Genomic DNA, 22188 nt, shown 5'->3' on the forward strand with positions numbered 1-22188 from the left:
TAGTGTGGCTTCCGGTGACGATGATGGTAATGCATCAGAGGTGGAAGGAATGGCGACCGAGGATGTGGAAGAGGTGGGTAGTGCACACATGAGCGAGGAGGAACCTGTTGCGCATACGGATGAAGACGAGAGTGCATAACCATACAAACGGGGTTAGGGTGAACCCCGAAGCGGGATTCAGTTGTTGGGAAAGGCAAGACCTGCAATGTTGCGTATCAATGTGGTGATTGGGGAGAGCAGTTGTAGTGAACGAAAATCAGAAGCTGAGATCAAAGAAAAAAACACACAGGTAGCGATCCTACTACTATGATGATGATTATTTTTTCTGTTCTGTTCTGTGCCATGCCTTTCGTTCGCCAGAGAGAAATATATGGGCATATTCATTGCGAATATGACGCACACATTATATATGCTTGTATCTCTGTCATGTGTTGGTTACCGCCACCTCTTATTATTATTATTTGTGGTGGTGGGTTTCTCGCAACACCTGTTTTCAGTTAATATATTTGTACGGTATGCTCTCCTTTTTTTTTATTTGGCAGGTGGAGCAAAGAGAGAGGCGAAGAGACGAGCTCAGTCGCGCACGCCCATACACAATACCTGGAAGGGAATAGCAAGTATGGTGGCAGTTCGTGCAAAGGTCGGCTCCCGCGGTTTCATCCGCCAGAAGCAGCTGGCGAAGGGGAAGAAGGTGTTCAGGATTGACTGCACCATTCCCGCCAACGACGGCATCTTCAGCGAGGAGATTCTCAGCAACTTCGAGCAGTACTTCCAAGACAACGTGAAGCTGAATGGTCGCAAGGGGAAGTTGACGGAGAAGGTGCGTGTTGGTCTGCGCAACAACGTCCTTACGATTTCGACGACTATGGCCTACCGCAAGAAGTACTTCAAGTACCTCACGAAGAAGTTCCTCAAGAAGAAGGACCTCCGTGACTGGATCCGCATCCTCGCCCGGGGCAAGGACACCTACCAGCTGAAGTACTTCAACATCCAGGACCAGGAGGAGGCTTAAGATACGACACGGTGGTGTGGGTGGGGAGAGCGGCGCTTTACCCATTTGCATACTTGTATGGATGTCTTCCTTTTCCATCTCTGCTCCGCCTTTTTTTTTGTTTTGTTTTTGTTTTTCTTCACTGGAGAAGCGAAAGAAAAAAAGATGGGGAGATAATAGAAGCCAACAATTATCGCTTGATTTATGCGGTTTTTTTTTGTTGTCTTTTTCTTCTTTCTTTGTTCTTCTATGTGTATTGTTTTACCTCGACGGCCCAAGACTTTGGAATCACCGGACCTGCAAATACTCGTCATTTTGTGTTGGGTGCCCATTGTGTATATGAGAGTCTCTTTTTTTTTTTCTTGCGAGGCCTCTTTTTGCGGCTAAGTGGAGGGGGAGGGGGAGGAAACCGCAAGAAGAAGCGTTTTGGAGGAAAGGAGGAGGGAAATAGTTAGGAGGAGAAGGGAAAGCACTGATTGTTAGGCATTTGCGGCGGCGTCTCTCCGGGGCCCACTTACGCAAACGGACAGGGAAACAACGAGGGTTCATACGGACATTATTTCTCACGCGAAGGTGTGGGGCATCGCAGTGGTGTTTTGTTTGGCTCAACATGCTTCGTCGTACCCCTCTTGTGTGTCACTACAGAGCCTCGCTGGAGCTGGATCGCATCCGGAGCATGCTCCGCGGCCGGGCCCGCTTAGAACGGAAAGTTGGGCTAAAGCGTTTGTTTTTTCTTATGCGCACACAAACCCGGTACCGTGTAGAACAGCAGTCGCACTGGAATCGTGCAATCGTGAGAAAGAATGTCGACAGCGCGGCCCATGAGCATGGCACCGGATGGCCGCAGCTGCGGAATGAGTTGGGGCGGCAAAACATATTGCTGCTTCCCCGCTCACAACAGATGCTTGCTCAGTATGAGCCACTGGCGTTCCGCGCGGTTGTGGAGCTTTGCGCCTCACGTATTCCACCACCACCGCCTCCCGTGTTTGCAAAGGTGCCGGAGGAAGCATACATGCCACGACCTAGCAATCCACAGGATGCTCATCCGGCCGCTCGAGTGGAGCTGCGACGTGGCGTGGAGCGTGTGTTACAATGTGGTCCCTCCAAGTTGCGGGAGGCCGTGCATGGCGATGTTGATCGACTGATGGAGGCATGGAAGGAGTTTGATGTTGCTGCGGGAGGAAGGGAAAAGTGACCCTTGCGATTGGAAAAGAACAGGATGAAAAAAAAAAAACGTATACACATATATGTCAATCTACATGAGGCTTTCTCCAGCGCCAATTGTTGCGATTGCGCTTTATCTGTCTAATAAATGACAAAATTTGTATTGTGCCCTTTTTATTCTTTCTGTTTTTTTTTTTTTTAGTATTATTTCTTCTTGTTGATTTTATTCCAAGCCGGAGGAGAAAGAGTGAGGGTGTTTTGTGTGATTCTTTGTGTAGGTGACTGAGGAAGGCTGTAAGGAGAGGCGTAGAAACCCCCTTCCCTCGCTCCCCCAAGAAGAAGAAAAGACGAAGGTGAGATGTCCTCTTCTTGGTGGGCCTCAACCTCATGTGCTGAGAAGCGGGGTGGGGGCACATGTCTGAAGAGCCTCTGTGTTTACTGTCCTACTCTCTCTGGGGGGGAGGAGGAGCGGGCGATGGACAACATTCTTTTTTTTTATCCTTTACACCTTCACGAAAATGCACAGATGAACCATGTTGGCTTTTGTATTGGCGCAACATGTCTGGTAGAGCGATTTGGAGCAACGGGACTTCTTGACAGGATTCAAACCAGTCACGGAACTACTGTGCTTTGCTGTCCTTTTCCTAATTTATGGATTGCTGTTGAGACAATGCCGGCCTATGACAGCTCTGCTCTGCTGCCCGTGGTTCGGCGCGGCTTTGAGGTTTTTGTGCTGCGGTATGGTTGGTCAACTGTTGCCGCACTAGTCTCCCCCGTTGGTGGGTCAGTTGATGTTGCTGAGCCACGTAGGGTGCTGAAACGTTTTTTTGAGAAGTTTGCTGTCTTTCTGGAAACCAGTGTTTTACTAACTGACGTGTGTGACGCCGTCCGGATGGCGAGAAACGCGAGGCCTTCATCCGCCGCGTCAGTTGCAGCATCAGGGGCGGCCGTGGGACAAGAACGATCTCACATGCAACGGTGGAAGCATTGGTGGGCCGTGTTATCGGTGACGGAGAGTCTGCTGGCTTTCCCCGTTTTTATGCGTCCAGCATCCATTGCAGCACAGTCTATGTGTCATAGTTTAGTGTATCGTTATCTGTCATTTCTCTTGCCTAAAGGAGTTTCTGGCCCATGCGCAGGCTGTAGTAGAAACAATAACGGTAATAGCTATAACAGGAACCATTTCGATGGGTGTTTTAGTGATCAAGCATCGTGCACGGTTGGCTGGGGAGAAGAGTACAAGGGCGTGGCTTTCACCAGCAGCGCTGCGACACTAACGCAAGATACTACAGAACGTCTTCTTTGGACCTGTTGTCAGTACGTCATATTTGTGGGTGAGACGTTGAAAGTAATCGCTTCCAATGCAACACCTGCCGTTGTGTCGAAGCTTATCTGCTTGCTGTTGGTGGACCCGGATGTGACAGATTTTGCAGCCTTTTTGGAAAGTGGTCGCTCGCACTGTTATATATGTCATTCGTCAGGCATCATTGTTGCCATTTTTGTTAACACCAGCCTTTACCGTTCGATGCATCAGATCATTTTGGAGATATGCAAGCCACTTGCGGCGGATATCGCGGAATTCTTGACGACTGAAAGGTGTCCCTTGTCCCGTGAGGGCCTTGTACGCCCACATGAGGTGCACCAGATGGCAATGAGCTTGCTAAACCCTTCTCATAGTAGCGGCGCTGGTTTTTTTGCTCCAGTATCACACTTACCAAGGCTGCGTGAAATGAATTTGACGTTGCAGTGGACCGTTTGGCACAATGAAATGATTGTCGGAACCTCAATGCGTGAGTATCCCCGTGCTCTGCAGGTACTGCTCTCAAGCATGCTACGGAGGCTTACGTCAGGCGTATCCACCAAACTGGAGGGGGTGAATGGAAGCTGCGACGTTGCTTGTGCCAATTCTCATCATGGGAGATTCAGCAGGGCGTTAGAGGGTGGCAATGTTTTTTCCTCAGACATGCTTTTACCTTCTGCAGTGACGGAGGTGTGGATGCCGCTGCCCGGTTCAACCTGGATGTGCGTTTCGCGACGGCATCATCACGTGGGTGGGGTGGTGTTTTACAACTCAGCTCCATTGAAGAGATGTTGCGAGGCTGCATCCGAGTTGTTTGAGTACATGCCTTTTTTGCTCTGAGTTTTTATGTTTGTTTTCGCGGTGCCGCTTTTTTTCTTTTTCTGCATTCGCCTGGCGTGCTCAGTGAAGTTTTGCTGTGTGAGGTGTGTTGGAGGTGAATACATATATATATCTTGTTCGTTTGCTTGTGTGTGTGTGGTGGGGAGGTGGGGGAGGGGAGGGGGGTACACTTCCAATTTTTTTTTCAGTGGCTTTTCTTTTTTGTTGTGAATTTTTGCCGCATGTGATGAGTTCACGAATGGGTTGAACCGGGTGACTGTGGCAGGGCCGCCTTTGCACCGGACGATGGCTGCAAGGTGCCCCATCATGAAGGGCTCCATCTATGAGGGAGAGGGGTTCGGCGTGCACCCGTCCGCAGCGTCAATAGGAGACGACTGCGGGTGGAGGTTTGTGGCGTACTCCGCAGGGCTCTACTTGCTGATGTTATTACTTTTAGACTGCAGTGATATTGAGCGGTGAGCCAAGCCGGAACGAACACTAGTTGGCCTTTTCCCCCTCTTTCAGCCTCTCCCATGAGGCATATAATTCTGGCCGCGTCTAACTGTTTTTGTTTTGTTTCTGCTCTACGGTGTGCAGTCGAGTTGCCTGTGTGTGTGGGCGTGTAAGTGCCCATCTACAAAGGATGGGGCCCATTGTTGGTGCTTGCAGACCACATGGAAGTCATTGCCGTTTTCCTTCCTTCTCAGCTGCCTTTCTGTTATGACAAGGGTGCCTTCACTGATGTTCGTTCTGCTTTGCATATAACTTTCCAATTTCTCTATTTTTTTTCTTTTTATTCTTCTTATTTTGTTTTTGCGTTTTTTTTTAAATTTTGGTTGTGTTGGCTTTTCCTCCCAGTTGGCGGGGAGTGAGACGATGACTTAAGCAGGAACCCATCCCGCACACATCGTTGGTATTATTGTTGTCGTGGTTGGTAGTTCTACTCGTGTTGTAGTTGCGGTACTGCCGTGCGTGCGTGGTCGGGTCCTGTTGTTTGGTTCACGGTGGATGAAATAACAACAGCAGCAAACAACAGCAGAACAACAGGGAGCAAGAAAGCAGGAGACAGTCGCTAGGCGGCGTGAGAGAGAGGGGTGGAGGGTGGTACTTTACACACTTTCTCAAGGAAGGGAAGGGGCTAAGCGTGGAGTGGAGTGGAAGAGAGGTGCATGTCCTCCATGTTTCCTACTATTCCCGGTTATGGCGGTCCCTGGTCACTGAAGGACTTTCTGCTGCGATACTTTTTTGTACAGCTGCGGTTTGAGGCGTCTTCACCGGCGTGCTTTGTATCGTGTACCTATGAGCGGATTCTATTTGTACCCCCAACGGGAGGCTTCGCAGTGGTGGTGTACGTCTCTTTGGGCGCTCCACCACCGCCGCCACTCAGTGGAATGTCGGTAGCATCAGGGGTGGGCGAACTTTTGCCTATAGGGCGGGACTTCTTACCGCGAATGGCATCGCAGATACCGCATGGAAGGCCACTGACGTCGTCGCTGCTGCGGTGTCCGTTTTGGGACTCCCTCTTTGCACAGCTGGGGCCTGCAGTTGTCAGTTTCATTACATCATGGTGTCCGCTTGTGGTACAGTTTGAACCGAGTGGTGGGGGATTGCAGGCTTTGGGTCCTCCGCTGAAGAATGCCGTGCCACGGGCGGCAAAGCGGCAGAGAAGCTTGGGATGCATGGGATTCCGCAAGAGGGGATGTTACGAGAAAAATACTCAACCTCGTACCACGCAAGCGGCCTCGATCTCATCGTTGGCAGTGTCACTATATCGCTTGAATGTCTCACGTCTTCCGTTGATTGGGGAACTGCCTCTTCGCACCTTTGCCGAAATCGACCACGGGGTGAATCCTAGACTTGCAGAATTATGGCAGAAGCATCACGGAGATATAGATTCTACTGCAGCATGCCGTTGTTCAGTTACTATAGGGGGTGACCCGGTGTCATGTGCAGAGGCGTGCAGAGTTTGGACAACGTCAAAAGAATTAGTCCACTTGGTGTTCCCCTACACATTCGCTGTCAATGGGAATGGTGACAACACAGTCCGCATGGAATCTGTGGAACGGCATCTCACACACGTGCTTCATTGTTTGTTGGGCGGTGTGTGTCGGATGAACTTTCGCGGGGCGGCAATTAAGCATGCCGGGTTTCTGGAAGAGCGCAGTCTCCCTTTCCATCGCTGCCGTTCCCGTGCGCAAGCGGCGGCGGCGGCGGCGGCCGTTCCAGTATCGGAACTCACAGTGCCGGAGTCTATTGTGACCTCATATCTTCGAAGTCTACTGGAGGGTCTTTGGTGGCGTGCACCTCAGGGCAAGGAACGGGTGAGCTTTTGGGGGGAAGCACCAGTGCTGGAAAGACTGTGCGCCATCACCTTAAGTTGGCTGCAGTGTGGAAGACAAGAAACATTTCCACTTGGTCACTTTCTACACGAGGTACCTGTTGCAAAGCTTCCATGGCTACGTGGCTTCTATACCCGAGGTGTTGGACGCAAACGACGGTCCATGATTCAGCAGCGGGTATTTCTTCAATTGATTTTTTTTATTTTTCAGCATGTGGTGCCGTTTTTGGTGCGGCGTTCGTTTCATGTGACGTGGTCTTCTAAAAAGCCCAACGCGTTTCTCTTCATACCGAAGCCGGTGTGGTGCCGCCTAGTTGGCTATGAACTGCGACAAGTCTGCCTTTCACGCCGCAGTCGAGAGAAACGGGAGAGAAACGCTGCTGGGACCAAACAGTCGATGGCGCTGGAGCGTGTGACCGCAGACAGCCTTCTGGCATCCAAGCTGGCATATGAAAAGAACACCGCTTGTGTCGCACCTCCGGTGTTGTATTCATCTGTTAGATTTCTCGTGGACCAACGTAAGCTGCGCCCTATTGCACGGGCTCGCCTCGTCAACGTGCGCAGGCTGCTAAGAATGGCAGATGGGTTGTCTGTACCAAGAAGGGCAGTTACCCGCACAATGCCTGGAAGGGTGGCGGCACCCACGACCAGGAGCGCGCGCAATAGTAGTGCTTCTCCCCATGTCTCATTGTTACGGGGGGCACTACGTTGCCTGCTTGTCGGTGTCGCGGAGCATCGCGTCGGATCGTCGCTGGTGAAAAGTACAAATATTTCCCATCAAGATGAATACGCTGAAATACGTTCTTTTGTCGAGGGGGCACGACACTTCTGCCAGCGTCCGAAGCTCGTATCCAGCCCGGTATCTTCTACTGCACCATCAAGTGGCAGTCCAATGGTGGCAATGTTGCGCGGGGATGCGGCGAGATGCTATGATTATCTTCCACAGGAAGTGGTGATGCATGCTGTCGAACGCCTTGTTAATCATGACTCATACTACACGGTGTCATTAACGGCCATTGCTCCATGGATCAGCAATGGTGCGGGAACCGGCACTCTGGCGAGTGTACATGGGCGGCAACTGAAAGTTGCAGGAGGGGACACTACAAACGCTGAAGTATTACTGTATCAGTGCATGAGGTCGCAGACCGTCTCTGGGGAGTGCGTACAAAATGGGATGCTTCCAGGTATTCCAATGGGATGGATTATGTACGAGGAAGCCACACCAGCGTCCGATTCCAGGCTACGTGGAGATGAAATACTGGCAATTCTAAAGCAGCATCTACATCAACATCTTGTGCTCATTGATGGGAAGCTTTACTTGCAAGGAGTGGGGATAGCTCAGGGCTCCGCGGTGGCTATGCTGCTTTGCGACACTATTTTTGAAACTGTGGATCAATCTCTCTCAAGCATTCTTTCTCAGCATGAGGAGCCAGCGCTGCTTTTAAGACGTGTGGACGATGTCTTGGTGGTGACGCTGTCCCATGTGGCGGCGTCTCGTTGCGACGCAGCGTTGCGTCGTGGATGGCCCGAAGTAGGATTTGTTTGTCAAGGTGAAAAGCTACGATGTACTACGGACACACTCATTCCGTGGTGTGGACTCTTGTGGAATCCACGAACACTGGAGTTTTCCGTGGAGTGGCGACGTTTGGCATCGCTGCTTCCACACATTGCATCCTACCCAATGACTGGCAATGAGCCGCTCCATTGCTCACTACGACTGATGAGTATTCTGTGCCTCCGCACACCATTGACGGTGCTTTGTCGTCGTATTAACAGCAAGACGCGCGTAGTGCAGACTTTGTGTGAAATTGGATTCCTCTGGTCCCGCTTCTTCTTAAGGAAGCTTCTGCAAAATGCAGCTTTTATACGACCTCACGTGCGTGTTTTACTGAGGCCCCTCGCGCTGGTTATCGCGTCGTTGCGCCGATTACTAAAGCGTCACAAAGGACACCTTGAACGGCTTGGCTCTTTCTGTGACATCACAGACGAGGAGATCCGACTCTGTGTTCTATTTACTCTGCATAAAACCCTTCAAGGGTGGTTGCCGTGGATGATATCGCGATTACGACATAGCAGGGATGGATTGAAGCGTTTTTTCATACTCTTATTGGCTATTGTGCGACGGAAAATGAGGGCAGAACTTTTTGTAGAGGATGCACTTTGCAAGGGAAGCGATGAGCATGGCTTTGCTCGTCGTGACAGTAATCATGGCACTGGTGTTGCTGCTGCTGTTATGGGGGAGGATAACGCCGCTCATGAGGTAGTGGGTGCGCTGCTGCTAGCTGAAGGCGAGGACACCGTCATTGTGCGTGCCCTCGCTGCTGTGCAGTTTTCGGCCTTCCACGCGCACTGACGCATAGGGGAATTGCTCATTGTCTGTCATGTAATGCACCATATGAGACACAAAACAAAACAAAAAAAAGAAAAACAGCTTCTGCATGCCCGTTTTTTTTTTGTGATTTTTATAACTTTTTGCTCTTTTTTTTTTATTATTATTACTTTTTTTGGTCTTGTGTTCTTCATGCTTTTCTTGGGGGTTGCGGAATGCGCCTCGACTCTCTTCTTTTATCTCACCATTGCATACGCATGAAGGGGATGGAGGACAGTGGAGACATCGCTCAGTGGTCCAACCACCGGAGTGACCTGGCTGGGCGTGGCCAGTCAATGGATAAGAGTCCCACGGATTTCATAAGCGGTTCACTATCGCTCAGTACCTCTGAGACCCCCGTAGTGCCGAAGCAGCAAAAAACTCCATCTTCTGCACAAGCGAAACACAGCGGCGGTTTGAATAAGCGAAGAAGCAGGCGCGGCACAGAGGACACATTACCGCCCATTAACGGCAAGCAACTGAGCCGAACTGGAGGTTCAAGGAAAGCAGCAGCAGCCGCCGCCGCGTTGTCCGGGCGGAGCTCATCTTTGAAGAAAGGGCGGAGGGCGACAGGTTCGCATTCACCCGTGTCAAGGGGCAGTGGCAGGGGAAAACGAAAACGTCTCTCCACAACGATGTCGAGATCCACCAGCCGTGCTTCCTCTGTCAGCAAAGGTACAACAACATCATTGGGCTCAAAGCAGCGCGGCAAGTTATCTCGAACAGCGAGTGGTTCTCGCCCGCGCACAGGTTCGCGAGCGTCGACGACGAGAGGACGTAAATCTTCCAGGGGGAGGAGGCCCAATGGTTCTGGAGGCAGAAAAAAATCTGTGAAAGGAAAAAAGAAAAAGGGGCGGTCACCATCGACTCGTGGTAGCATGAAAGAAAACGCGGTGTTCCTGCTTGTGCCTCCTTTTCTGCGCTGGAGACGGCACAGCGCCTTGCTCTAGAGAAGGAGGAGAGTACACTACGTGAATCCTTCTTCCCGGATTGCAACCTACTTCTCATGAACTTGGTTCGGTCACAGCTGGCGGTTGTGAACGACCGACAGCAGTACCTCAATGATACCTTTAAGGTTTTGAGCGCCCACGGTATTCAGATGGCTTCTGGTCAAGATCCCAACGCGGCAATTGGCATGCTACGGTTACAAGTACAGACTGAAATGCAGAAGCAGGTGGATGAGGTTAGGGTGGAAAATGGGACTCTGCGTGGTTTATTGGATGAAAAGAAAACTGAGCTGGAGGAGAAGGTGGTAGAGCTACAGGGGCTCCGGGATAAGGTTAACCGCAGATTGGCACGCTTTGAGGTGGAGAGTGAATCATTGAAGGCCGAGGTCCAGTCGGTGTTGCAGACAAGCCAACTCGATGTGGACCGAATGAAGCGGGATCTTGGTCATCGTCTCGACGTGGCCACGGCAACACTTCGCATCCCCCAAGTATGACACAGCCTTGCGCTCCATGCAGGAAATAGTGCAAAGCGTGCAGGAAGAGATTCAGGATCACCATGATACGTTGAGCAAACTCATTGTTTCTATAGGAGCGCAGGATACCTTTTTGCGGGACAAGAGTGATTCCATGCACACTAACTTTCCCACCAGATACCGCGATGAACTGCGAAAGCTGAACAAGGAGCATTTGCTTAACCTACTCGATGTGCTTTCCTTTCACGATGTCGTTGTAGAAACGGTAGGTAAAGCTCTTTACGTGCTGCAAAAGTCGGAGCACAACACAAATGTATTCTAATCCTTCCCTCTTCATCATTCAATGTATGTAATGAGATTTATACGGCGTTGTTTACCAGGATTAACTGCGACAGGCAACGGTGGGGCCTAGAAGAAGAAATATATAAGATGAAGCAACGAGAACCAGATATTGTTTTGCCGATCGCTTGATCTTCAATGAGATGCACTTTCCTATTGTTTTGTGTTGTGGGTGGAAAACCCATGTTGTCGTCTCTTCTCGTGGTCGCTGCTGTGCTTGTTATCTTACTTCTTCAGAATTGAGGGGAAACAGTTCTGTATCTGGGTGTGTGTTGGATATGCATGTACATATTTTTCATACTTGTGTGTTCCTGCATTATGTATATTATTATTTTTTTTTGAATTGTTTTTAGTTTCTTTGTTTATGCACTACTTATTGCTGCGTATGTGTGTGTGTATGTGCTTGTGACGAGGAAAAGACGTCTACAATGGAGAACACAGTCATAAGACCCAATTCAACACTCCACTCATCCCCCTCTCCCACACCGGCGCCCTCATTGACAGTAACATCGACGTCGTTATCATCACCGCTGGCAAGTTGCCTTCGCAGTAAGGAAAAGACTGCAGCTCGTATTGAAACAGTAGTGCAGGAGGGGCCATGGCGTTGTATTTGCGGTGCCCTCTGCCCTACTTCCGCGATTTTCTTTTTACATTCGCGCCGCTGTTTAGCAAGGCTTGATGGTGTGCCCGAGAAACCTCCAGGATCCGGCAGTAACGGTGGTCCCATTGGTATGGATGATGCTTCTAGGGTGCCAACAGTGCGTGGGCTAATGCTTTCCTCGCTCCGCGCCGCGGTGAGATCAGGCGAGCTTTACGGTGACTGCTTATCAGCGGCCGCTGACGCGATACAGATTTCCTTGGCGAAATCTGAGTCACGACAAGAACCAGAGGGTGTGAGAAGAAGGGGCGTGAAAGGAATGAGTTTGGGCACATTCTGGGAACTGCCGCCAGTGTTTCTTCCGGTGTCGGGGACGGCACTTCTTGCCGCGGCATATCGCAGAGTAGGGAAAGCGAAGAGAGTTAATGACGCGACGGAGGCTCGGGATAATGACAGCTGTAACAAGGAGGATACCTTTGCTTCTCCGCATCCCTACTACACGGTGCTTCCTCATGGTCTTCAGTACGCGGAGAAGTTGACAATCACCGGCACGTATCGTTTTCGTGCAGCGTTTGCGGAAACTAGCGAAGACGTAGACGCGAGGTTGACAAGTGGCAGCTATGCAGTTGTGACAGGTGCCTCCCGGCCCCAGAACGATGCGACAGATGACCATGTGAAGGGCCTAGCACCGCCTTCGTGGTTTCCAAAGCTGCGATTTAACGCCAATCACAATGAGATGTCCTCGTATGTGTACAAACGTTTTTTGCCGCGGGACGATACTCAGTGTGAGCGGGAAACTGATGCAAAGACTTTGGAGACGGATGACACCAGCGCGAGGAAGAAGGCTCGAATGGATTCAGTCTGCTTGGACACCGTCTTGCGTCGGGAGGGACGACGCATAGCGCATGTTCCCATGCCCTTGCGGGAGTGGCATTATCCGAGGTAGCGCGAGAGGAGGAAACAGGGATACAACGGCACTCAAGAAAGTTAACGGCAAGAAGAATAGGGAAAGTAATTTGAGGAGCACAACATGTGACAAGGCGTTGGGGGCAACTGGACCTCATACACCGGAGCAATGACGTTTCTGGACTTTTGCTATTTGTCTGGCTTCTATTCCCCGTACCTGCAGAATACTGTTCCACTGCTGAATATATATGTATCTGTATATTTTTAGGATTATGTGCATCTTTGGTGTTGTTGTTGTTGTTTTGTTTTTTTGCTCTTTCTTGCTTGTGGTATGTTTTATTTGGTGGCAACGTGTTTCGTGGGATTAGGCCCCGTATAGATGAGTCTGATATGCCACGAATTGGTGGTTTATTGCCGCCGCACACCTTGCGTATGCGTTTGATGTTTATAGTGGGGATTATTGTATGGCTGGGGTTTTTCTCCAGGCTGATGTTTCTGTTACAATACGCTGAAAATGGCAGTGGTCCTGGGCTGGCTCAACCAGCCAGTTCTGCGGCGACGCAACCGCCCCAACCTCTAGGTATCAGTGGGGCCAATGACAAGGATGCATGTATTTTGCGTGTGGTGGAAAAGTATACTCGCTACGCAGAAGAAGCGTCTACTGCCACAAAGATGCGCAAAGAGCGTGGCCCGCTGCGCATCGCCGCCTTCTCGCGTTTATGGATACCGCCCATTCACGGGACAGGCGGTATGCAACTTCATGCCTTTCACATTTACTCCCAACTTGCTTCACGAGGTCATTACGTTCATGTCTTTGTGACTGGTCCCCCTGTAAATCATTCACGTAAGACGATGTACTGTATCGAGCCAGAGACGCATGCAGCAGTGCAGTGCAGAAGTTCAGAGGCGCGTTTGGTAGTGGAGCAAGTTCCTTCCACCACCAACAAGGCGTATAGTGTGGCATGGTTAAATAATTCTCTTGAAGCATTTGGCGTTCTGCACGCCGAGCGGCCTTTTAACATCGTCCACAGTGAAAGTTGGGCGGCTGTACCCAACATTTACCAAATACAAATTCCATTTGCTGTAACGTGGCATGGATCAATGCTTGACTGGTTTCGTAATGAGTTAAATTATATTGCACACAACTATCGGCTGCGGCGCAAAGCACCTGGAGCGGCGGTGTGGAGTCGGATGCAGGATCTTGCCAAGGCTGTGGCGCTGGAGGAGTACATGCTTCTCACGGTTCCTCAACATATCGTCATTTCAGATGCAGCGGAGCGTGATTTGGTGAAGGTGCAACACGTGGCTCGGGAACAAGTCGCATTGATTTATAATGGTGTCAATACACAAATTTTTCATCCACGCAAGGAAAGGGCTGTGCGTGACGCATTCCTTCGAGCCCATGGAGTTCCTTCTGAAAATTATGTCGTGGGATGTGGTGGACGACTGGTTGAAATAAAAGGGCATTTGCAACTTTCTCGGGCGATGCGCCGTGTGATGCAAGAGTACAAAAATGTGACACTTCTTGTTAGCGGCGAAGGTCCAATGGCTAACGTTTACGAAGCCATGCGGAGGGAGGGGCTACCCGTCGTTCAACTGGGAATGCTCCCTCAAAAGCAACTTGGGACCTTCTATCAGGCAATTGATGTCTTTGTGGATCCCTTCTATCAGCACCACGGCCTGAACACCGTGATGATTGAGGCAGCCCTGTCCGGCGTGCCACTTGTTGTGACGGACCTTGGCGGCGCACTGTCAGTGGTACCGTGTGCTGCTTACGGTCGTCTGTTTACTGTTGGCGATGTGATTGGGTTGGCGCGTGAGATTCTTTACTACATGCTTCATCCTGATGAAGCGGCGGCGACGGCGCGTCGGGCCCGCGAACGTGCCATGAAATTGTTTGATAGCGATGTAATGGCGATGCATTACGAGAGGGTTTTGTATCGTCTGGTGGAAAATCAGCCACCTTTGACAAAGATTACCGGGAAGCTTGTGTGCATGAAAGTGTACCCGGCCTTTTGCTACCGGGAGCCCGCGTAGGCGACAAGAAGTAGAAGGGGTTTTTGTTCGCTCAAGATGTTGTTTATGGTGTAGTTTTCCACCAATGCATCAATGGATGGTAAATGATTGGCTATTAGCCTCTTGCGCAATCCATTTTTAGCGCTCTGAAGGGAGTCCCCCCTTGCACGATCACCACCACAAAGCATCAGCAGCAGCAACCACATGGTAACAAGAAATAATAATAAACAGAGGAGGCTGGCGCTGATAAAAGAATTTCTCTCATTGAGGTAGTACAACGGGCGGTTTGCATACGCGTTTTTTTTTTTTTGAGGATGAGGGCAGGCTCGGATGGCGCAGATTATGAGTACTATTTCTTTTGCCGTTTTTGTCGTTGCTTTTACCTTCTTGCCCTCGCCTACATTATTACACTCCGCGCGGAAGAGTTTGGCGATTGCAGTGGACCCAAACGACTACCGCTTTGCTGGCTTAGAAGGAGAGCCTCGTTAGCGTGCTCGTCTCCCTTTCGTATGCGTTTTTTTTCTCGGTGTGCGCTTTGCGTCTCCTCTGCAAGGGTGGGAATTGTTGGGGGTACGCCGAACCCAACGGGGGCATCCCCCGCTGCTGTGCTCTTCTCTCTACAAGAATAGAGGCGACGGCATCATACTGGCAAATATTCTCCCTTTTTGTTATGTTTTGGATGCATTTTTTCTATTGTGTGCCTTTTTGTTTGTCTGTTTTGCGCACCACGAAATTGACACCATCAGACAGGCTTTGGCTTATTATTTTTTTTTCTTGGATTTTCTTTCGCTTTCGCTTTAGCTCCGCGTGTTGTGGAGCCATTACGTGTTCAGCACGCAACTTAAACGATAGGGTGGTGGTGCGTGTGTGAAGGGTAACTGTAGCGAGATGCGATCGTCAGGACTTCACAACCGCCATGAGCAGAAGTTGGCGGGCACGGATCCTGTTTTGAGCAGTGTTGGCCGAGCGGAGGCGCAACTCCGGAAGGAAATGGATGGAGCCACAGCTGCCCTTTTGCAAAGGCAGCGGCGGCGGCAGCTGGCGTTTGGCCGAGAGCGTGCAGTTGTACGTTTACGCGTGGACCAATGCATGGAGGAGTTGTTGGACGGCGTTGAAGGCATCGTGCCGCCGTGCGTACTTGACCCACCTGTTTTTACGGAATGTCCTTCCTCACTTCCTCGACCGCCTCAGCAAGGAGGTGAAAAATGTGTAACGCGTGAGGCAGCAATGTTACCACAGGCAATCTCGTCTTTTCCTGCTGGAGGAAAAAAGGTTCCCATTTCATACGTGAGCAGTGACAGCAAAATGCGAGGTGCCACAGAGGAACTGACAGCTCCGCAGGTTCATGGCGCCCCTTGCGGGGAAAAGGGTGCACCGCTGCGAGGCTTTCCGCTCCCGTTTGAGGATTCTGGCTTTCAATGTCCGACACTTTGGGCTGAAACGAGCCTCCAGGAAGTGTTGCTTACTGCGTTAGGGCCGCGTTCTCTGCGGGAACGCAGAGATCAAAATGAACCTAACGGTCGTCTTCTTGTGGGTGTGGCGTGTTATTTACTCAATGAAGTTCTCACTCGTGAGCCAAAACTGTCAAGGATATGGCCACAACTTCGTGAAGTGATATTTAAAGCTGTTTTTCAGCCACCGACCTCTCCGCCTGCGTCTGGGTGTGAGGGTGGTGTAGGGTCATCCTATCCCCGTTTTGAGGGGCGTCAGCCCTTCGAGATGCTACACTTGTGGGCCGGTGCGTTCCTTGCAAGCCGTGCCGAAACCGCTCGGCTAGCTCACCGGATTGAGGATTTGAAGGGCGTGGTGCACAAGAGTCAACTCATTCTTCGTTTTGCGCAGCGGCGGGTTGATAAAATGCTTTTGGGGAACGTCTTTCGTGCATGGCGGAAAACAACACGTCGGGAGCGGTGTTTTCGTGACTCCGCGACGGCGTACTTTACGCGTATGCGGCAGCGTATTCGTGTGGAGGGATGTTTCTTACGCTGGCGGCGCGTTTCAGCCCACTCACAGGTGGTGGAGCTGCTGAAAATGGTGAAGGAGTCAGAGGTGCGACAGGCTTTTTTGCAGAGCTCTAACACAAAGGAAGTAGCTACGCTTTTGGAGCGTCTCAAGGAGGAGCAAAAGTTAAATGACATTCTTAAAATGAAGAAGGAGGTTTTGAAGTCACAGTTGGCAGAAGGTCACGTGATTGCACTGCGTGCGATAGATAATGAGCTTCAACAGCAGCACACTAACATTTTAATGGCGAAAAAGTATGGAAAACGCTGGGAACGTCTTGCAAAGACGTTTTCGTGCCGCGTAAAATGTGCGGTGGTTCCGTCATCCTTGCGAAAGGCGGGTATTGCTTTGCGGCGTGCCGAGGAGCAATGTGCCTTGCGTACACATGCGGTGCATAATCAGGGGAAAGAGGCACGTTATGCCCTTGAATGTTTTCTGCTTGAATGGGTAAATTGTTTTATGAAGGCCGCTATGCCTGGTGTTCACTGGCGTCGTGTTGTAAAGATTGATACAGGCTTCGAGAGTGGGGATTTTGGTCCTGAAGCCTTGCTGCAGCTTGTGCGTGTGCTGGAATCAGTGTATCTTGGAAGTGGGGTACACAATGTGTCATATCCCTTCTTGGCGGCGAGGCAGGAGGAGGCAGAGGAACTGTCGAAGATGCGCAATGACGCGAGTTTCTCCGTGGAAACAGCAAATGGTGTGCTTTTCACGGAGCTGAGACGTTTGCTTTACCTGCAAAGTATGGAGGGGCTCTATCCCCCACTGCTCTCTTGCTGCACCTTCCTGGAAAGCTTCTTCACCCCTGCAGTCTTCTGTCAGGCTCCACATCCCTCTGCCATCTTGTGGGTCCTCGCTTCCCTCTTTGTCGGGTATGCACGTCTTGCCTGCGGTGGACCTGCAATTTTGGAGCGTGACGTGGACGCCACCTTGCGCTGCCAGGAGGAGGGCACGCTTCGGAATTACTTCCTGATGCCACGTTCCGTGGTGAATGAGCCAGCGGCGACGGAAAAAGAAAGTACACGTACACGTACAGGGCGGAGAATTAGTCGGACGTACGTGGTTTCAAACAATACGACCATTCAAAAAGCATCAGCGCTCACGTCAGTGTCGCGGAGAGTACATTCGTAAAAAACCTGAGGAGGCGATGGATGAGAAAGCTTGCAAAGATATGGAGCGACTGGCGGATACAATCTCAGATTTGGAGTTATATTTGGGACTTGATGATCAGGAGGACGAGGACAGTGATAACGGTGGCAGTAGCGAGGAGAGCAGTGTTGCGTGTGGTAGCAGTGAAGGTGGAGGGACGGAACCTTCCATCTCGCATGCTTCCTTGGTGACGCATGCGGAGACGTCAAAGCAGGAGGCGAACACTGTGGATGAGGAAAGGCGAAGACGCGTGGATCGGAAGGCGCACTTAGTTCCACCCATGGAGGCCTTTATGTCTTCATTTTCGTTACGGGAATTTGTGGAGTACCACAATCGGGAGGCGAAACGGAGACGAGTATGGATGGGGCTTTCCCGTGTGGTTTCTTCGCTGGTGGTTCGTTTCCGTGTACTGGACGTTGGAGCCCCGGTGCCCGAGGATGTAAAGTCTCCTACTAAAAGGAAAAAATCAAAATTACGAATGGGAACTCCGTCCATCACTCTGCCGAATCGCGCGGTTTCTGTTCATCAGTCACGTAGGTTCATTCGGTTATTGCCTCTCTCTTCTTAGGAAGACGCGGATTTTGCGCTTGACTCTATGGGGGAGTGATGTATTTATATTCCCTTTTGCTGTGTTATGATGGATGTTTTGACCCATCACATTTATTTATTTCTTTTTTTGTTTTTGTTTTTTATTTCTGGTTTGAGCTGCAACTATTGTGTACATAACATATTCCATGGTCAATAGACTGTGGGAGAAGGCTGGTCATTCCAAAGATGTAAATCGTTAGCGAAAAATGTTGTATGATGCTTCTCCCACGCCACGGGGCATGACACTGCGCAGATAATTCATGGTTGAATGGCGCGCTATGCATCTACAACCTTCTCCCCCTTTTTTTAAAATAATTTTTCTCTCTCTACTGTGTTTATTTGCGCGTGTGCGTAGATGCTTCTGCTCACAACAGCAGCTCTCTCTCAGTCTGTACGCCCGTCTGTCTCGCAGGGCCCACAGCAGAACTAAGTGCTTGAATCCCTGTGAGGTGTGGCTCGTTGTGTGCCCTGCTACTCCGCCACGTCCTCTTTTTCGTCTCGCTTGCGATGAGTCTGCTTCCAGGAACGAGGAAGGTGGCGGTGAAAAGCGAGTTACTGTGGGAAAATTGAAAACAAAACAAAGGCAGTGACCATAGCAAAGCAACGATCAGCCGCACAGCTTTGGCACCTCACTGCATACTGCGGATGCCAAGGACGAACTTCGATGAAGTTTCCAAGGTGTCCATTCCGTCACATAGTATTGGATCGAAAAACGATGGAAAGGCTGGGAAGGCCATTGCACTGCGCTCCCGCATGAGTCCCATTGAAGTATCGGACTATCACAGTGAGACAAGGAATTTGCTACGAGTAAGAAGGAAGCAACAACTCCGAGCCGAAATTCTTGAGGAACTTGAAGATGATAAGCTGCATTGCTGCAGTCGCGCGATGTTTATCCGGGTTCTGTTTGTCCTGCTTGTCGTGGCACTGGCATGGGCGGTCTCGGTGTATGCGCCGGACTTCCGTTGGGCGAACGGTCCCCCACTGTAGAGACTGTTGGGTTTTGATGGCATTCTAGCAGTGAAGGAGCCTGATGTAGTGGAGGAGACGGTGGCACATGTGGCCACTACGGGCCACTTTCTCTCCAATAACAGAACTTGATTCCATATTGTAAATATTATTTTATTTGCCTAGGTGTGGAAGCGAAACGGGGATAGAGGAAGAGAGTGTGTGCATGTAACCACTGCTGCTTTTCTGAAATCCTCACACCACCACCACCACCAGATCCACGAGGATGGGGGAACGCAAGAGGTGCCAGCGGGGACAGGTGAGGCTGAGGAGGGAAATTGCTCTCGTTGTTAGAACTCGCATCTTCCTTTACGGGTGTGTGGGTGCAGGTGAATGTGTATTTATGAATTGTAATCATTCAGCTTATTTTTTTTTTTTTCATTTTTTTTTCTTTTCATTTTTTGCTTTGAATCATTATTATTATTATTGCTATTATTATTATTACTCTCTCTTTCTTTCTTTTTATCTCGCTTGCTTCCTCTCAGTCATGTCTCTACGAGACGAGTGGTGTCGCCTTGTGGAGGAGGTAGCTGGCATCAACAGCACCGATCCGCTGCCACGAGAATACACCCCAGTAGAGTACCTGCCGGGCGGACGCGAAATACCAGAGGCGGTGCTGCAGCATATCCGCGCGGCTGCTGCTGAGTTTGATGTGGAGTCGCGTGCCCTCTTTCACCCGCAAATGACGCCTGAAGAGGGGTATCGTGCAGCACCGGCAGTGAGTTCGCAAGGCGCCTTTGCCTCCTCACTCGTTAACCCGGAGGTGAGCGGCAGTAACAACAACGACGAACTGGGGAACAACAAGGGTAACAAGCGCAATGGCAGCGGCAATGACGAGAAGCCACTCGCATTGATGTCGGGGGGGCCGAATTTCTTTGAGGCTTACCGCAGACATGCGACGGCGGGGGCGGTGACAGATGCAAAAGGGAATCGCAACAGTGTATCCTCGGTGGTCGCCAATGCCGCAGCGGGGTCTGGTGTTGCCCGATCACTCGGCAGCGCCTCTCGTCTTGCCTCTGGATTTTTGTTGCCAGAGTACTACTCCCAGAAGCACCGTCAGCCCGATTTTATTCCTGTCATCCTTGTTCCTGCCTCCGTTTCATCGTTGTTGCAGCTCTTTAACATTCGAGAGTTTTTGGAGCGCGGGATCTACATTGACCCACCCACGCAGTTTGTGGATGCCGAGACAGGAGCTGTGAATGTGCAGGAAAACAAACCGGACACTGTCATTGTGACCCCAGGCAGCTTCTTGGATGCTGACAAATACACCGTGGCGTACAAAATGTTTCGTGTAGTGGATGACCCCAAACAGGTAAAAAATTGGCAGCATGTGTGTGCCTGCATTGTGGATGGTCACGAATGGCAGTTCCGTGGGTGGTTTCCTAACGAAACTGTTCCCATACCCGTAAGTGAACTCTTCCAGCGAGTCTGTGGTTTCTTACCCTATCTTGAGGAAGAGAAGCTGCCCACGGCATTGCAGCAGTGGCACGTCAAGCCACTTCCGCTGACGCGTCGCGTTGTTAAATCGCATGCACACATTCTTCAAGCTTCTGTTTTCTGGGAGCACTTGTACACGTTCTTGGAGACACATCCCTTTTTCAAGCTGTTCACGGTGCCACTTGACTGACACACCGTGCTGCACCTCTCGCTGCTGCTACAGAAGCAGAAGAACACCGTCTCCTGCCCTTGGGAGGTCAAAATGGAGATGAGGAGGGAAAGGAGCGGTGATGATGCGGCTTGTATCTCATTGGGTGAGGCGTGTAAATAAATGGCAATAAAAAGGAGAAAAAAAAGGGGGGAGGGAAGGGACAAGAGAACAACTAAAAAAAAAAAAAAGAAGAACCATGATGGCGGTACCGTTCTTGAAAGTTGGGGCCAATCATGCTGTGTTGTTGTTTTTGCCTGTGTGTGTGTGTGTCTTGCCAGAGCGTTCAACACCTCGGGCTTCACGTGGGAGTGTGGGGAAGAGCGGCTTTTTTTTTTTGGTGCCAAGGTCTCTTTAATCTTATTTCCCTTTCCCTTCTTTTTCTCCTCCTGAGTTAGCTCCACAAACACGCGGAGAAACAGGCAGGCCGGCACCTCTAACTGGGAGGTGGCATCCTCATTGGCTCCGGAAGTGCATCTGTTATTTTATGTTGGTCTCTTGCTTTTAAAATTCATTTTGGCGTTTTTTTTTATTTTCTCTCATTGACCTGCGTCCTCAACATTATCGTGTGTTATTTCTCGTAGCATCTGAAGCGGCAGCGGCAGCAGGAACATGTTTCGTCGGATTGCTCGAAATACCTCATTCATTGCGGCATGTCAGTCCCGCCACACGACTATTCTCTCTGTGCGGAAGGGCGACACAGTCGTGCTTATTGGTGACCGCCAGGTGACCCTCGGCGAGCGTATTGTGGCAAAGTCCAGTGCCTGCAAGCTGCGAAAAATCAATGATGATGTTGTGATTGGCTTTGCTGGTAGCACCGCGGATGCCATTGCTTTGATGGAAAAACTTGAGAACAAAGTTGGCGAGTTTCCGAACCAACTTACCCGTGCCGCGGTGGAGTTGGCGAAGGACTGGCGCACCGATCGCGCGCTGCGCCGCCTGGAGGCTTCTCTGATTGTCTGCAGCCGCGAGGAGACTTTGGAGATTGACGGCCAAGGAAACGTCATCACGCCAGAGAGCGATGGAATCGTGGCGATTGGATCAGGGGGCACATTCGCCAAGGCAGCGGCACGGGCGTTAATTGACGTTGACGGCTACGATGCGGAGAAAATCGCTCGTAAGGCGATGCGCATTGCCACGGAGATTGACGTCTTTAGTAACGAGCACTGGGACGTGGAGATCCTTGCGCGACGGCCGGCAACTCCCGCGGCTGCATCCGCAGAAGAGAAGAAAGGCGGCTAGCAGCACGAGGCACCCACCAGAGCCGTTGGTGTGGGTGGAGGTCGGGGCAATGCAAGTAACGAATAAAAACGAAAAAGGAACGGAAAGAATTGAAGTGAAAAGGCAGAGGATGATAAGAAAGCAAGTGGACAAAAAAGGGGGAATAAACAGAGGGATGAGGAAATCTGAAAAGAAAAAAAAACACAAAAGCAAACCTTGAAATTACACGGCGAAAGGAATGAAGGGAAGGGCAATATTTGTTTGTGTGCTCGCGCGTGTGTTGCATTTGCACCTCTCAACGCGAGGCCATCGCACGCTGAGGG

General features: G+C 50.7%; 13 protein-coding genes across 13 annotated transcripts, besides 12 other annotated features; 12 read left to right on the forward strand and 1 right to left on the reverse strand.

Moving 5' to 3' along the window:
- Positions 1–619: 619 nt before the first annotated feature.
- Positions 620–1012, forward strand: TraAM80_02120 (60S ribosomal protein L22; the record flags this gene model as incomplete). The annotated part of the gene is made up of 1 exon (XM_029379136.1): positions 620–1012. The coding sequence occupies one exon, from the start codon at positions 620–622 to the stop codon at positions 1010–1012; it is 393 nt and encodes a 130-aa protein (XP_029241019.1).
- A 90-nt stretch (positions 1013–1102) lies between these two features.
- Positions 1103–1131: a microsatellite.
- A 470-nt stretch (positions 1132–1601) lies between these two features.
- TraAM80_02121 (uncharacterized protein) lies at positions 1602–2186 on the forward strand (the record flags this gene model as incomplete). Its single annotated transcript, XM_029379137.1, has 1 exon — positions 1602–2186. One exon carries the CDS (start codon positions 1602–1604, stop codon positions 2184–2186), a length of 585 nt encoding a protein of 194 aa, XP_029241020.1.
- Positions 2187–2326: 140 nt separating this feature from the next.
- Positions 2327–2383: a microsatellite.
- Positions 2384–2513: 130 nt separating this feature from the next.
- TraAM80_02122 (uncharacterized protein) lies at positions 2514–4295 on the forward strand (the record flags this gene model as incomplete). The annotated part of the gene is made up of 1 exon (XM_029379138.1): positions 2514–4295. One exon carries the CDS (start codon positions 2514–2516, stop codon positions 4293–4295), a length of 1782 nt encoding a protein of 593 aa, XP_029241021.1.
- Positions 4296–4432: 137 nt separating this feature from the next.
- Positions 4433–4458: a microsatellite.
- A 985-nt stretch (positions 4459–5443) lies between these two features.
- On the forward strand, positions 5444–8965 carry TraAM80_02123 (putative telomerase reverse transcriptase; the record flags this gene model as incomplete). Its single annotated transcript, XM_029379139.1, has 1 exon — positions 5444–8965. One exon carries the CDS (start codon positions 5444–5446, stop codon positions 8963–8965), a length of 3522 nt encoding a protein of 1173 aa, XP_029241022.1.
- A 51-nt stretch (positions 8966–9016) lies between these two features.
- Positions 9017–9040: a microsatellite.
- A 17-nt stretch (positions 9041–9057) lies between these two features.
- Positions 9058–9118: a microsatellite.
- A 112-nt stretch (positions 9119–9230) lies between these two features.
- On the reverse strand, positions 9231–9860 carry TraAM80_02124 (uncharacterized protein; the record flags this gene model as incomplete). The annotated part of the gene is made up of 1 exon (XM_029379140.1): positions 9231–9860. One exon carries the CDS (start codon positions 9858–9860, stop codon positions 9231–9233), a length of 630 nt encoding a protein of 209 aa, XP_029241023.1.
- Positions 9861–9986: 126 nt separating this feature from the next.
- On the forward strand, positions 9987–10421 carry TraAM80_02125 (uncharacterized protein; the record flags this gene model as incomplete). The annotated part of the gene is made up of 1 exon (XM_029379141.1): positions 9987–10421. One exon carries the CDS (start codon positions 9987–9989, stop codon positions 10419–10421), a length of 435 nt encoding a protein of 144 aa, XP_029241024.1.
- Positions 10422–11167: 746 nt separating this feature from the next.
- TraAM80_02126 (uncharacterized protein) lies at positions 11168–12283 on the forward strand (the record flags this gene model as incomplete). The annotated part of the gene is made up of 1 exon (XM_029379142.1): positions 11168–12283. One exon carries the CDS (start codon positions 11168–11170, stop codon positions 12281–12283), a length of 1116 nt encoding a protein of 371 aa, XP_029241025.1.
- Positions 12284–12485: 202 nt separating this feature from the next.
- Positions 12486–12519: a microsatellite.
- Positions 12520–12525: 6 nt separating this feature from the next.
- Positions 12526–12579: a microsatellite.
- Positions 12580–12633: 54 nt separating this feature from the next.
- TraAM80_02127 (putative glycosyl transferase-like) lies at positions 12634–14280 on the forward strand (the record flags this gene model as incomplete). The annotated part of the gene is made up of 1 exon (XM_029379143.1): positions 12634–14280. The coding sequence occupies one exon, from the start codon at positions 12634–12636 to the stop codon at positions 14278–14280; it is 1647 nt and encodes a 548-aa protein (XP_029241026.1).
- An 867-nt stretch (positions 14281–15147) lies between these two features.
- Positions 15148–17388, forward strand: TraAM80_02128 (uncharacterized protein; the record flags this gene model as incomplete). Its single annotated transcript, XM_029379144.1, has 1 exon — positions 15148–17388. One exon carries the CDS (start codon positions 15148–15150, stop codon positions 17386–17388), a length of 2241 nt encoding a protein of 746 aa, XP_029241027.1.
- A 16-nt stretch (positions 17389–17404) lies between these two features.
- Positions 17405–17974, forward strand: TraAM80_02129 (uncharacterized protein; the record flags this gene model as incomplete). The annotated part of the gene is made up of 1 exon (XM_029379145.1): positions 17405–17974. The coding sequence occupies one exon, from the start codon at positions 17405–17407 to the stop codon at positions 17972–17974; it is 570 nt and encodes a 189-aa protein (XP_029241028.1).
- A 91-nt stretch (positions 17975–18065) lies between these two features.
- Positions 18066–18101: a microsatellite.
- Positions 18102–18639: 538 nt separating this feature from the next.
- Positions 18640–18981, forward strand: TraAM80_02130 (uncharacterized protein; the record flags this gene model as incomplete). The annotated part of the gene is made up of 1 exon (XM_029379146.1): positions 18640–18981. The coding sequence occupies one exon, from the start codon at positions 18640–18642 to the stop codon at positions 18979–18981; it is 342 nt and encodes a 113-aa protein (XP_029241029.1).
- Positions 18982–19197: 216 nt separating this feature from the next.
- Positions 19198–19214: a microsatellite.
- Positions 19215–19362: 148 nt separating this feature from the next.
- Positions 19363–19463: a microsatellite.
- Positions 19445–19482: a microsatellite.
- A 4-nt stretch (positions 19483–19486) lies between these two features.
- Positions 19487–20626, forward strand: TraAM80_02131 (parafibromin; the record flags this gene model as incomplete). The annotated part of the gene is made up of 1 exon (XM_029379147.1): positions 19487–20626. The coding sequence occupies one exon, from the start codon at positions 19487–19489 to the stop codon at positions 20624–20626; it is 1140 nt and encodes a 379-aa protein (XP_029241030.1).
- Positions 20627–20884: 258 nt separating this feature from the next.
- Positions 20885–20917: a microsatellite.
- Positions 20918–21256: 339 nt separating this feature from the next.
- TraAM80_02132 (hslvu complex proteolytic subunit) lies at positions 21257–21886 on the forward strand (the record flags this gene model as incomplete). The annotated part of the gene is made up of 1 exon (XM_029379148.1): positions 21257–21886. One exon carries the CDS (start codon positions 21257–21259, stop codon positions 21884–21886), a length of 630 nt encoding a protein of 209 aa, XP_029241031.1.
- Between the last annotated feature and the right edge of the window lie 302 nt (positions 21887–22188).

The sequence above is a fragment of the Trypanosoma rangeli genome, assembly GCF_003719475.1.
Source record: "Trypanosoma rangeli strain AM80 chromosome Unknown Tra_15.4_contig_00046, whole genome shotgun sequence".
Taxonomy (NCBI): Eukaryota; Euglenozoa; class Kinetoplastea; order Trypanosomatida; family Trypanosomatidae; genus Trypanosoma; species Trypanosoma rangeli.